The 14,564-nt window shown below is 38.8% G+C and overlaps 1 protein-coding gene across 2 annotated transcripts in view; it reads left to right on the top strand.

The window, feature by feature from the left end:
* Positions 1–7,632, top strand: part of ADAMTSL3 (ADAMTS like 3) — a 449,463-nt gene extending 441,831 nt beyond the window's left edge. Inside the window, exons 30-31 of one of the 2 annotated variants that reach the window (XM_063448975.1) lie at positions 6,740–6,954; positions 7,149–7,632. In XM_063448975.1, the coding sequence (XP_063305045.1) occupies positions 6,740–6,954; positions 7,149–7,267 (334 nt within the window). In that variant the 3' untranslated portion in view covers positions 7,268–7,632. Of the gene's footprint in view, positions 1–6,739 lie in introns of both variants that reach the window. The other variant, XM_063448976.1, reaches the window with a different exon arrangement.
* Positions 7,633–14,564: the final 6,932 nt, after the last annotated feature.

Genomic DNA, 14,564 nt, shown 5'->3' with positions numbered 1-14,564 from the left:
AGGGTGGATACTCTCACTCAAGGCATGCAAGATCTACAGATCACCAATGAAAGAATCCTTACTTATGTAAGGGACTTGCAAACCCATACTCCTCACACAGTTACACACTCGGCTAGTGACCCTGCTGTCTCCAACCCCGAAAAATTCTCTGGAGACAGGTCCCAATACCGAGAGTTCATCAATTCTTGCAAGTTGTTGATTGCATTAAAACCCCGATCATATCCCACAGAAAGATCTAAAGTTTGTTCTGTCATTTCATTTTTGAGAGGTGAACCCATGGCCTGGGCTCATTCCTTTCTTGAGAATGATGATCCCATATTGGATTCTCTGGATGAATTCTTTGAAGCCATGTCTCTCCTTTACGAAGACCCAAACAAACAAGCGACTGCAGATTTAACCATTAGAACACTGCAGCAAAGAAACCGGCCTGTTGAAGATTACATTGCTGAATTCAAACGATGGGCACCTGAAACTCAGTGGAATGACATAACTCTACGTAACCAGTTCCGTATTGGGTTATCTGAAGCTGTCAAAGATGAGCTCTCCAGAACTGAACTACCTACTACACTAAATACACTTATTCAACTGTCAATCAGTATCGACAGAAGACTTAGGGAAAGAAAAGCTGAGAAATCACTCACTAGCTCTCTATGGAAAAAACCCTTCACCTCTTCAAAGGCACCGGAGAAACCTATAACTCCCACTGAACCTATGGAAATAGGGGTTGTGAGAAGTCCTCTTACTCCAGAAGAGAGAACCAGAAGAAGACAACTGAACCTCTGCATGTACTGTGCTTCGCAAGAACATGTGGTCCCAGACTGTCCCCTATTGAAACGTCCAAGAGGCGGTAAGCATGGTTCTACCACGACTATAATGAGTGTACTTCCTTCTAAACCAACCTCTCATTTCTCCTCTGTCTCTCTCATATTACAGTGGGACAAAGAAAGAATTACGACTAAGGCCATTATTGATTCCGGTGCTAATGGGGTGTTCCTGGACTCATCCTTTGTTACAAAAAATAAAATTCCTTGTGTTCAAAAACGTAATTCCGTCTCTGTCAGAGTCATTGATGGCTCCTTAATCTCCTCGGGGCCCATTCGCCTTGAAACTGTCCCTTTAAGGACTACTACTAATTATGTCCATTCTGAATTTCTTGTTTTTGATGTCATAAATTCTCCTCTTTATCCTATAATATTAGGGATAGACTGGTTACGGACTCACAACCCACTTATTACCTGGGCTCCTTTCTCTCTCACGTTTAACTCTGCATATTGCCAGAAAACATGTCTACAACACATCCCCATTTTGCATGTTACTAGGGAATCCACTATACCTTCCAGCTATTCGGAGTTCGCTGATGTGTTCAGTAAAAAGGAAGCAGAGACACTTCCTCCTCATCGACCCTATGATTGTCCGATTGACCTTGTTCCTGGTGCTCCTATCCCTTTTGGACATATTTATCCCCTCTCTGAATCAGAGCTAAAAACCCTCAAGGAATACCTAGATGAAAACCTCCGGAAGGGGTTCATTAGACCTTCCTGTTCACCAGCCGCTTCCAGCATGTTTTTTGTGAGAAACAAGGACCAGACTATACGCCCCATCATCGATTACAGGTCTTTAAATAAAATAACTATTAAGAATCGTTACCCTCTTCCCCTGATCAATGAGTTGATTGAAAGATTAAGAACAGCTACCATCTACACTAAACTTGACCTTCGTGGGGCATATAACCTTGTTAGAATCAAGGCCAATGATGAATGGAAAACGGCGTTCAGAACCCGATATGGTCTTTACGAATATCTTGTCATGCCCTTCGGGCTATGTAACGCCCCTGCAACCTTTCAGCATTTCATTAACGATATCTTCCGAGATCTCCTAGACGTTTGTGTCATCATTTACTTAGATGATATTCTCATCTACTCCAACAACCTTGAAGAACACAGAAAACACGTGAGATGGGTATTATCCAGATTAAGAACACACAAATTATACGCAAAACCAGAAAAATGTATATTTGAAGTCAATGAAATCACTTTTTTGGGATATGTTATCTCCCCTCATTCAATAAGTATGGATACCTCCAAAATAGATTGCATTGTCAACTGGTCTACTCCTACTAATACTAAAGACTTACAACGTTTTTTGGGATTTGCCAACTTCTATAGGAAGTTCATTAAAAATTACTCTAAGGTTGCTCATCCCCTCAACCTGCTCAATAGCAGTAAACGGTCCTTTGCTTGGAACGAAGAGGCTCAAGCAGCCTTTGATGAATTAAAACGGAGATTCACAAGTGCTCCCATTCTTCAACTACCTAATCCTGCTTTTCTCTACGTCATGGAAACGGATGCTTCTGATACAGCTATCGGGGCTGTCCTCTCTCAACACCAAACGCCTCAAGATCCTCTCCATCCAGTAGCTTTTTTTTCACGATCTTTGTCTCCTGCTGAACGAAATTATCCTGTAGGAGAAAAAGAATTATTAAGTATTAAAGCTGCATTCGAAAACTGGCGTCACATACTTGAAGACACACGCACTCCTGTAATTGTTTATACCGACCACAGGAACCTTGAATATCTTCATTCCAACAAAACACTCTCTGCCAGACAAGTACGCTGGAATCTTTTCTTTTCCCGTTTCAATTTTCAAATCATCTACAGACCTGGATCCAGAAATAAAAAGGCAGATGCCCTGTCCAGAATTCACCAAGATCTTCCTGTAAACGAAACTCAACCTCCTAAAATCATAGGTATTATTTCGTCATTAACTGATGATATTAAACATCTTAAAGAAGAAGATCTTGAACTTCCCAAACAAGACAATCTATCAAAAAAGGACGGGTTGTACTACTTCAAAGACAGGTTATACATTCCTCCCTTGCTTAGGAATAAAATACTCTCCTTGATTCATGATTCCCCTCTGGCTGGTCATCCTGGTACAAGAAAAACACTGGAGCTGTCTAAAAGATATTACTGGTGGCCTCGCCAGGACAGAACCATAGAATCTTATGTCAAAAACTGCCCAACCTGTCTGAGATCAAAATCTGACCATCATCCACCATTCGGTCAATTACTGAGCCTACCTGTTCCAGAAAGACCTTGGCAGTCCATCTCAATGGATTTCTTGGTAGAACTCCCTCCTTCGCAACATCATACCACCATTCTGGTGGTGGTAGACCGTTTCACCAAGATGTCCCATTTTATTCCTTTAAAGAAATTACCCTCTTCATCTGAACTGGCAAAAGTATTCATCAACAACATCGTGAAACTCCATGGTCTTCCTGAAGAAATCATATCAGACAGAGGAACACAGTTCACCTCCAAATTCTGGAATGAGATGTGTTCCTCCCTCAACATTCAACGTAAATTATCTTCAGCCTATCATCCTCAAACCAACGGACAAACAGAGAGAGTTAACCAATGTCTTGAACAATACTTGCGGTGTTATTGCTCTCATTTACAAGATGATTGGATCACGTGGTTACCAATGGCAGAGTTCTCATACAACAACTCGGTACACACTAGTAGCAAAATGACTCCATTCTTCTCAAATTTTGGATTCCATCCTTCTTCATTCCCCGATCAAGGACTTCCTTCTTCTAATCCATACGTCTCCAACCATAACTCGTTCATGTCTGCCCTCTTCCTCAGGTTACGTGATAACCTTAAAAATGCATCATCTGCTCAGAAAAAGTTTTTCGATACTGGTAGACGACCTTCCCCTACTTACAAGGTTGGTGATCTAGTATGGCTCTCTTCAAAAAACATTGTTACCAACCGTGCCTCAAAGAAACTAAGTTCACTCTTCCTTGGCCCTTTTCGTATATTGTCACTCATCAACGAAAACGTGGTTAGATTGAAACTTCCACCTACCATGAAACTGCATCCAGTCTTCCATGTGTCGTTGCTTAAACCACACCACTCCGACCCTTTCATGAGGGATGTTCATACCACTCCTGATCCCATTCTGGTACAAGGTGAAGAGGAATACGAGGTTCAGAGGATTCTCGACTCACGAATCCATCGTGGTTCCTTACAATATCTTGTCCGGTGGAAGGGCTACGGAGTTGACGAAGACTCATGGGTGTCGTCCTCCGCGGTGCATGCTCGTCGACTTATCAACGCGTACCATGCTCGCTACCCATCCAGACCTCGTTGACAGCATCCGGTGGCTGCTTCTTATGAGGGGGGTTCTGTCAGACCTTCCGGCATTCGCTAACCGTGGACTTCCGGGTTCTCGGAGCGCGGCCACTCCCCCTCCTATGACGTGGTCGTTCCCAGGGTTCATAGAGAGTCCGCGTCAACACCACAGTGCTGGATCAACTCGAAAGCTCCCGCGAACTTCAAACTGAATATTTACTTCTACTGTGTATCGGACCCGGACTGTTTAATCATTTACCCTCCTTCTCCTCTCCTACGACCTCGGACTGTTTTTGGATATTCTCTTGCCTGCTGCAACCTCGATTCTCTGTGGAATCTCTATCACCAATTTGGATTATCACTCCTTCATAAGTTAAGTAAACCAGATTGGCTCAAACTTAATATATAACCATCCTAAATCTAAGTGGTTCGCTATCTGCTCCACATCAACTCATAATCTTGTTTCCAACACCTACTTATTAATTATCTGCATCCTAATTTGGAACTTCTCGCTGGTTGTGTTAAAATTACCTTATCCTAAAACAACTTCAAACACCGCTGCTGGTTATAACCTGCCAGGAATTAAAGAGACAGTTCAATTTGATTATCTTTTTTATTTAAAGTAATAAACATTATCAAACTCAGAAATCTGCAGTTGTTTCCATCTTATCTACAATTGAGCGTTACAAAGTCCCTAGATGTATCAAGGAGGAGGAGGAGGATAAAATACCCACTTTTAAATCTCTCTAAAGATATCTCCAGTATTTGTGCAATTTCTCATGGATGAAAGTATAGTAATACAACAATTAGAGTGCCAAAATCACCAACCTACAATTAAAAACCTTTAAAGTAGGCAGAGAAAGATAAGTTTAAGGTAAAGCCTCTCTCCCTTTAAATCTTGCTAAACAGTCAGAGGGACGAAAATGAAAAATAAAGTGTTAAATAATATAAGCCATGCTTTAGAACTAGCTTGGTTTAAATCACCATTGTGAATGTAGTGAGTAGTGCCCTGTGATGAGTAAGATGCCCGCCGCGCATTACGGTGCACAGCATGTGCACCTTCGTCTGGGGTCAAAAAGGAATGCCCTGCCTCCCTCCCCCTTTGTAAATAGTCACACAGTCTTAGAACAGTACAAGCTCTTATCTGGGGTCCACTGGCCTCTGCTCCCCTCCTTCTTTGCCTCAGTTAGAGAGCCGGAAGCTGTGTAGACTGTGCAGTGCTAGCTCTTTGGCTGAGAGCATCCTTTTAGGATTTAGCTCAGACAGAGAGTCTCTGGCTTTCTGGCTGAATTAATGGAGGTAGGAAGAAGTGCTTGGTGTACCCCAGGTAAGAGGTTGAACCATTCTAAAAAGGGGGACACCAGGGTACTTATGTCATCACTGCAGTGGTTATGAAACCTGGAGTGTTCCTTTAATAACATCTCTGTATCAGGTTGGACTGCAGACAGATTCAGTTGCAGAATTTGGGATCCAAGTTATCTGCAGCAGGGCCAGATTAAGAGCCCAGTGGGCCTGGTGCTGACAATTATAAGGGGCCTAAGTACAGAATCTTATAAAAAAAATACTAAAACAGTCCTACCTCCCAAGCATTATGTATCTGGTGGAGATGTTGCCGGAGGAAAACTCATAGGATGCAGTTATAAGAAAACTCAGATTCTCTTAAAATATGCTAATCTCTCTCTAATTCATGCTTTCATCTTTCAAGTAAATCCATACCCCATAACAGCAGTGTCCAGTGAAGCAGGAAGTCAATGGGCGGTGTAAAACGGTTGGCCATTGACGCCAATCATGTAACCAAAACTTCCGAAAGGGACGAACATGCCCAAAAAAAGGAGGCATGTCTGCCTAAAGAATTGGAAGGCTAGGGAGACATAGCGACACTGAGACACCAGGGACACTAGCTGGGAGACGGGGACATTGTGTCCCTAGTGTCTCAGTGTCCCCATGTCTCCTAGTGTCCCCAAGTGTCTCAGTGCCCCATGTCTCAGTGTCCCCATGTGTGTCTGTTTCTCCATGTCTCAGTGTCCCCAAGTGTCCCCATGTGTGCAGGTCATCCATTAATTGCATATGAGATAGTCAGAGGTGCTGATAACATGACAAATCTGTTTTAAAGACACAGTGTTCCATTTACATTCATATAATATTGGTGGAACTTTCTTCCCTTTCCACTGTATGAATGAATGTCATCCCCCTCCCCCTCACATGCAGATGTGTTTGAAAGGACTCATTCTGACTTTTTTGATGCTGTTAAAAACAAAACAAAGAAATTAATTAAAGTTAGCGATTTAGCTTTAGAACTACCATAAACTGTAGATATATAAATACCGTGCTGCATGTCCCAAATATAGTAGAGAATATGTAGGACTCTTTCAGTATTTAGCTCGCAGGGCTGGCTTCATAGTCGGTTTTGGGTTCCTGACATCTTATTTATTGACTCCATGGTTGCCCAAGTGGCCAGTAATTCATTACTTGGCAATGTTGTGTAGGATTTCCTGGCAGCAAAGTGTTTAAAGATTGATTTGGAGTAAACCATCTATTGGTGCCCGGAACGTGATGATGTATTAAGTCTAGAGAGGAACGCATTGTTTTGTTTTGGTTTTCAGGCCAGCTGCCAGGAGAAATTGTCCTTCAGAGATGTGCGATGTGTATTGGAGGACAGGTCCTTGGCGATCTTGCACAGCAGCCTGTGGAAATGGCTTTCAGTCTCGCCGCGTAGACTGCATACATCGGAAAAATGGCAAGGCTGTGGCTGACCAATATTGCGTGTGGAAACGAAGGCCTACAACTTGGCAGCACTGCAATATTACATCCTGTGGAAGTATGCATACATTTAGCTATTACAATCATTGACAATTGTTTTAACAAAAATGGCCCCTAAGAGAACAATATATTATTGCCAATGCAGAACTCTGCATGTCTCAGCAAAGCAGCATACATATAATGTGCGATTATGCTCTACACAGCATGTTTTGTTATTGGCTCTGAGTTTTAATAAGGTCTTTTATTTTTCAGAAGGAGAATGCAAGGACACAACTCACTACTGTACTTTTGTAAAACAACTTAAGTTATGCTTAGTAGATCTCTACAAACAGAGGTGTTGTGAATCATGTAAAGGAGCAGATCTTTCGTGAATAAAGCGTGCTCTGCAGGAAACGAAGAGATGGGAAGAATCCTTCTAATTTGTATAAAACTTGTACATTATGGAAGATAAACACTTCCTGGTCTACTTAATGGAAATTCATTGGATGCTTCCAAAAACATAGTATTTCCATGGATGGTTCTTTCAATTATTTCTTAGGCTGAAGACAATTAAAACTGTCTCTGTTGTCAGTCATGATCATTCTGAAAGAGTTCCCAACAAAGACGCCATGTTGTTTATGCTTAGAGATATAAACCTGAATTTTGACTGGAAAAAAAAAAGAATAAGTAAATTTGAAGGGAAAGCTTGATCTGAAGTCAAGGTCTAAAAAAAATAAAATATTTTTTTTGTTTTTTTTTTTAAATAAATGGGCGATTGTTACAGTTTTCGTTTTTCCATGAAAGACTTTAAAACTCTGATTTGGAAAAAACTTCCATGTGAAATTCCATTGAATAGAAGAATTATCAGTAGATGCCTGAAGTGAATAGACGCTACATCAGAAGTTAATTTGATGGAAAGAAGCATTTCCTTGTATAATAGAAAGATATTTGAAATGTTAACATATTTTACCTTTATTATAAGTCCTTATATTATTTTGTCAAGAAAATCAAGTAATATAGAATGCAGATTCTCACATTTAGGCTACTTTTACTAAGCCACGTTCTGCATAGGCTAAAGGGCTGTTCCACCTCCAGGAGGTGACCGTGGCAGAAGCAGACTTGGTAAATTAGAGCTTTAATAGCTTACTCTTTCCTGTGGATTTTGGAAAATATTTTATTTTTATCTATTATTCTACAAATGCGCCATTTCTGAAACCAATGTGTGATTGTGATATTCAACTAAACTCTGTTATTCCTTGCAGGCAATTCAGTTTAGTATATTGACGCGAAATCAAAATGTTACATAATGTGTCAAATCTGACAAATCTATCTGGGCATTTTTGGACAATTTATATTGAGTGCTAAAGACACATTCTCATTGAAGGCAGGCTTTTCTTGAAATCCTGGTATCTAAGAATCAATTTTATTGTACAATGCAGACATATATCTCATCAACATCTACCAATTTATCATATTATTAACAATAACATAGAGAGTAGGACATACAGGTCTATTTAAACCCACATGTGAGTGTAAACATAATTTAAGTAGTGTACAGCACTATTTATCCACAAACTGTGCCATATTTCAGAAAAATAGCCAATACTGAATAATAGTGCTCAAATGCATTATTTCATTAACATCTTCTGATTTCCCACTCTGCCTTTCCTCCCTTTCACAAACTAACATTATTATAAGGGAAAAAATATTACCCCAAATTTGTGCCTGTAAATGCCTATTTAAAGAGTATCCCTAAATATGTCCCCGTTGATCACACAGACTTAAAGGACCACTATAGTGCCAGGAAAACAAAGTCGTATTCCTGGCACTGTAGTGCCCTGAGGGTGCCCCCACCCTCAGGGTCCCACTCCCGCTCTGCTGAAGGGGGTTAATCCCTTACCTTTTTTTCCAGTGGGTTAATCCCTTACCTTTTTCAATGCTTTCCTATGGACGCTGGCGTCTTCTCACTGTGAAAATCACAGTGAGAAGCGCGGAAGCGCCTCTAGCGGCTGTCAATGAGACAGCCACTAGAGGCTGGATTAACCCTATTGTAAACATAGCAGTTTCTCTGAAACTGCTATGTTTACAGCAAGCAGGGTTAACCCTAGAGGGACCTGGTACCCAGACCACTTCATTGAGCTGAAGTGGTCTGGGTGCCTATAGTGGTCCTTTAACTGGAAAACATAGTACAGTGAAGAATGTGCAATTTCCAGATATTTCAGACATGATACTGAAGGTTCTACAACCTTTTATAAACGGGGGAAACTAATTGACGAGAAATAATTAGCATGCCAAGTCTTATACTGGTGCTATTTGTCTTATTACTAAACCATGAGTGATGAATTGAGTAGCTCTGGTATGAAACTGTAAGAAAGATCTATTGATTTCTTTAATTGTAAGACACAATTTATTTAAGGTCAGAATTATAATACTCATTGAGAGTTACTACAAGTATACATTTAAAAAAAAAAAACGAAACCTAAAGGTTCTTCATCTGATTATATTTTTATATCCAGTAGGAATAAAAATTAAAATAAATAATGATTGTGCTAGTAATATTGGGTGTGAGGAAATGAATGTGTTCATACTTCATTCACCTTAAACAACATATGACTTTTAAACTTCCCATCCAGGGTACCCTCACATATACTAATATAAATTCTTTCATGTTTTAATATGGATCATATGAATTCTTTTTTGAGAACCACCTTCTAATCACCCATTGAAAATACAAAACAAGCACACAAACAGGTATCAATAATACCTAAAGGTTCTAAACTGTAGAAAACAGGACTCCTCCCAGTCCTCACAAAACAATGTACATAGAAAAATCTACAGAGAAGAAAAAATAAAAACTCATAGAGTAGTATAGCCAAATATATCAATACACCAATTAATATGTTGCACTCACAGACGCAAATTGATAGCAGGCATATCTCAATAATAGGGAGATGATCTGAGATCCTCAGCATGGAAGCATGGACATGTAGGAGAGAAATAAACCAAAAATAAGTGTAGATGATATATGTTTATATCCTGCACTACAATAACTTGCGCTTACAAGTTAATAGTAGTGTAAAAGCATATCATCAAATATTTTCCACAGCCATCCTCCTCCAGTTGACACCAAATACGAGGGACACTGTTATAAGTTGTATAAACTATTTATTATTACAAGAATAAAAGTAAAAACAAAATAACAGAATAAAAACCTCACGGGAAATCTTTGAAGCGATTACCCTGAGGAAGTCCGATTGGTTACGGACGAAACGCGTAGGGTTGGACTATTGTAGTGAGGTTTTTATTCTATTTTGTTTTTACTTTTATTCTTGTAATAATAAATAGTTTATACAACTTATAACAGTATCCCTCGTATTTGGTGTCAACTGGAGGAGGATGGCTGTGGAAAATGTTTGATGATATGCTTTTACACTACTATTAACTTGTAAGTGCAACTTATTGTAGTGCAGGATATAAACATATATCATCTACACTTATTTTTGGTTTATTTCTCTCCTACATGTCCATGCTTCCATGCTGAGGACCTCAGATCATCTCCCTATTATTGAGATATGCCTGCTATCAATTTGCGTCTGTGAGTGCAACATATTAATTGGTGTTTTGATATATTTGGCTATACTACTCTATGAGTTTTTATTTTTTCTTCTCTGTAGATTTTTCTATGTACATTGAGAACCACCTTGCAATTAATTCCCTATAGTTTAGGCTCACCTGCTCTAGATATAACAGGTATACTCTACCTGGGTGACATGATAAAACTTTTCAACAGATATCTCCAGATTATTATTCACGAAAGTCCATAGCAATATGAGATTAATAACTGCAGTCCAAAAACAGACATCATTGATATTGCTAATGTGGAAGTGGCACATCCACATTAGCAATATGGGCTACAGGTACCTCGGTAACCCCTGGTTCTGTTCAAACCACTCAAAAGGGTTAGGCCCAGAACCACAGACAGCATCTGCAGCCTACTAGCGCCATAACAACTTTTTTTTACGACTGCATGGACGTACAGAGAGATCTGTGGCTTCTAAAGAACCAAAGTAATGAGGGAAGTTAATTAAAACAGGCTTGCTTGTTTGTTTGTTTTTTATGTATTTGTTCCTTTACCTAAGGGAAAAAAAAATCTTAGGATACCCACAGGGGAAGAAAAAGACATATTTAAATGCAGGAAATTATGCTGCAAGTGATACACTAGATCAGGGGTTCCCGTCCTCAAACCAGTCCTCATGGCCCACCAACAATCCAGGATTTATGAATTTCCCTTTTGTATTCCAATGGAGATACTCACTCACAAAACCTGGACTTGTGATGGGTCATGAGGACGGGTTCCAAACCATCAGGACAAAAGGTTCAAGGCAGACTTGCTATCTCTAATATGTCCTACAGTATCAGTATTATATAGCTGTGTGTTTCTTTTTAGTTGTTTTTCTTTTCTTAGTAGTTGCGCCCTAGTCTAAACTTCCACAAATGTTGGTAAGCACCGGTCTGTCACCATATTAGTTTATTCCAAGTGTCTCGAGGAAAATCTCCTTCACGCCTTCTCCACATCTGATACATTCACAAACACCCCATTTATGCCAAATAATATTTGAAGGGGTTTACTGTGCCACCCAACCACTTTGTACAGTCTGCCTTCCATGTGGCTTGTATCACTGAATGTTAGACAAAAACTACTGTGTACAAATAATCCAGTACCTTTGTCTTTGAATCATTAGTGGGTCTTGATTGTTGTTAAGAGATTTATAAATTAAGAGATTAACTTTGTAAAAATACTTTTTTTGTACATATTTATGGTCTGATTTTAAGTGCAATAATTTGTTCTGTACAGTGTGTAATTAATATTTTGGGACAAATATTTTCTTATTACCAAATTATGTCATTTTTTTCCGCTTTTCTATTTAAAATTTAAAAACATATATGACAATTTATAGCACATTTTGCCATGACAAATGTGTCTTTGCTTAAGTATGCATGCAATGTGGAAGCACGATTGCTATAATTTGTTATCATTTCAATTAATTTGACATTCCTGCAAAACCTATTATTATCATAAGCAATATTTAAAAATGTTTTTATGTCTCATGAACAGAGTTACAGTATTTTGGCAATAAAAATATACTTGAGTAATACCGACAATGACCATATTGTTCTTTTAATTTGTTTTCATTGCATGCAATTTTTTTTTTTTAACGTTAACATATTTTGTGTTTAATAAAACCCAACATGTGAACAGAAGAGTTATTATTAACTTACCACAATTTTATTTTCCGGACTCTGATGACATGACAGTATTGACAGTAGGTAGCTACATCCTCTTACTTGATAAGACAGAAAAAAAAAATCATGACCTATGAGAAGGACCTCCAAAAGGAAGATAGTCAGCCAAGTACCTACTAAACTAAAACGTGAAAATTACTCAGAAACAAAACATAGGGTAGGATATTGCTGCTAAGGAAATAAATCCAAGAAAATCACTATAAGTAAAGGACACTTTTTCGGTTTTCCCAGCTATCGATGACAGCACTGACATTGCTAACATAATAGGGGGTGAAAAAGATCTCCACAATTAAACCAAAGACCAATACTCAGAAAACATTGATAAAAATACAAACAGAATTTCTAAAGAAAAATAAATATTTAGAAAACAAATTACTTTCATACTTAGCTCCTGAAGTAGAGACTACATATGAACCCTCGTATATATAAATGGAGGACCATTATACTACTTTGACCCCTGAATCAAGTAGAGTGTGCCGTAACCTTTGCTGGAACAGGACATCCTTGAAACATGTAGTTATTGGTAATAGTGCAAAATAATCCAACAACTCGTTATGGAGGTTAAGGCTGGCGAACATTTTCCTTGAACCAAAATGGCTGACAAATAAAATTGGAAACAACAAATCAAACCACCAAATATCCTTTAACCTCCTCTAGATAGTTTGGTTATGGAAAAAATTAAGGCTGTGCTCCACGGTTCAACCTTCCATGATAATGGGAATACTCACAGAGAAAAAAGCATTTGTTACAGTGAAATCACAATTAAAATAACGTGTGTGTATAAGATAACAAAGTTATTCTTTAATTAGGATGATTGGAAACTAGGTACAAGATTTTGCTGTTAAAAAAAATAAAAATTTTTTTCGATATAGCATGTACATAGCAGTTATTTACCTTTATCCATAAAATGTGTGTTAATAAGGCAGGACTTAATTTTTTTATTTTCATAAGTAGCCCTGAATTCACAAGGACAAACCTGCTGTTTAACGCATGTGGCCACAGAGACATCAAATCTGATGAGATTTGTTTCCTCACAGAAGTTTCAAATGAATGCACCTCCCAATTCCAGATGTTGACAATATCCTATTTTCTTACATATTGCTTCTCTCCCCCTATAGAATTTAAACAGTTTAGCTTACAACCTTGGATGTTTAATTGAATTGGGAGCCGATGATGATTGCGGATGTTATTATTACATAATTTAATGGTACTCCTATTCATCTTGGAGAACATTGATTTTTTTTAGAGATTCTAAAGTTGTTGCACAATCTGCAAAGTCATCTCCACAAACTGTCTGATGCAAAAGAACTAGATATTCCAGCCCTATTCACCCTGATGGTACAAGAGTGGTTATGGCTGTATTTGGAAATAGGAGAAGAAATAAAATTTTCATAGCAGGCATGGAATGCTGATATATGCAAAGTGGTAAGATGTGTGCAGTGGTAGGCACGGTAAGTATGCCTTATAGAAGAATTAATTATAGATTATAGTGAAATGTTGTGGCCTGGGGAGGACCAATGAAGAATGGGATGTTATAATCAAGACAAGAAATCATGACTGCTTGAATTGTCTTAATTGCATTTAGCAAATCAGGGATCCAGACCCGCAACGTGTTTCCACCCTTCTCTTCCATTAGCAAGGTCTACCGGGATCCTCTGCCTGTCGTCATTCTTCCAGCCAAGTATTGACCCCTCTGCCTGTCCTGGCAGATATCAACCCCACCGCTTGCTTTGGTTCCAAATACTACTTTACAAAGGCACTTGCATCTCACGGGCCTAGCTTTTGCCACTGTGTTTAGAAAGACACTTGTAACTCCCAGGCCAGCTCTTTACCTACAGGTTATCCCAGAACCAGGGAACAGTGGAACTAGAAATCAGGTCCTAAAACTTTGCTACATGAATCCCTAAAAGGACCAGGCTGGACACACAGTTCCTAATGGAAATACCACTGAGTACTTTTTCATTCACCCAGTACCAGCCCCTATAAACATTACATTAGAATTATGGTGATCCACTCAATATAATACATACATAATACATGTAATATAATCATAGTGGATTTATGCACACAGCCACACACCATAAAAAATATATAGCTATGCAAAGGAGAGGAAGTTAAGGCAACAAAGGCAATAACAGTTAGAATTTTCTGTCTGAATTACCATCACATGCAAATAAATGCAATATATGTTTTATGGGGAAAGTTACATGATTTGGAGATATACTAGATGTAAAGCCTAAAAGTGAGACAAGAATCAATAATGATATGCCGTGGTAGAGAGCTGACCGGGATGAGCGAATGGTTGTTCTATTGACCTGAATGGCGAGTGACAATAGAGGATGGATTTTGTTGATTTTAAAGTTTGTATTAGTATTTGCATTTGTG

Source organism: Pelobates fuscus, chromosome 3, assembly GCF_036172605.1.
Source record: "Pelobates fuscus isolate aPelFus1 chromosome 3, aPelFus1.pri, whole genome shotgun sequence".
Classification (NCBI taxonomy): domain Eukaryota; kingdom Metazoa; phylum Chordata; class Amphibia; order Anura; family Pelobatidae; genus Pelobates; species Pelobates fuscus.
This window is presented reverse-complemented; position numbering and strand designations above follow the sequence as displayed.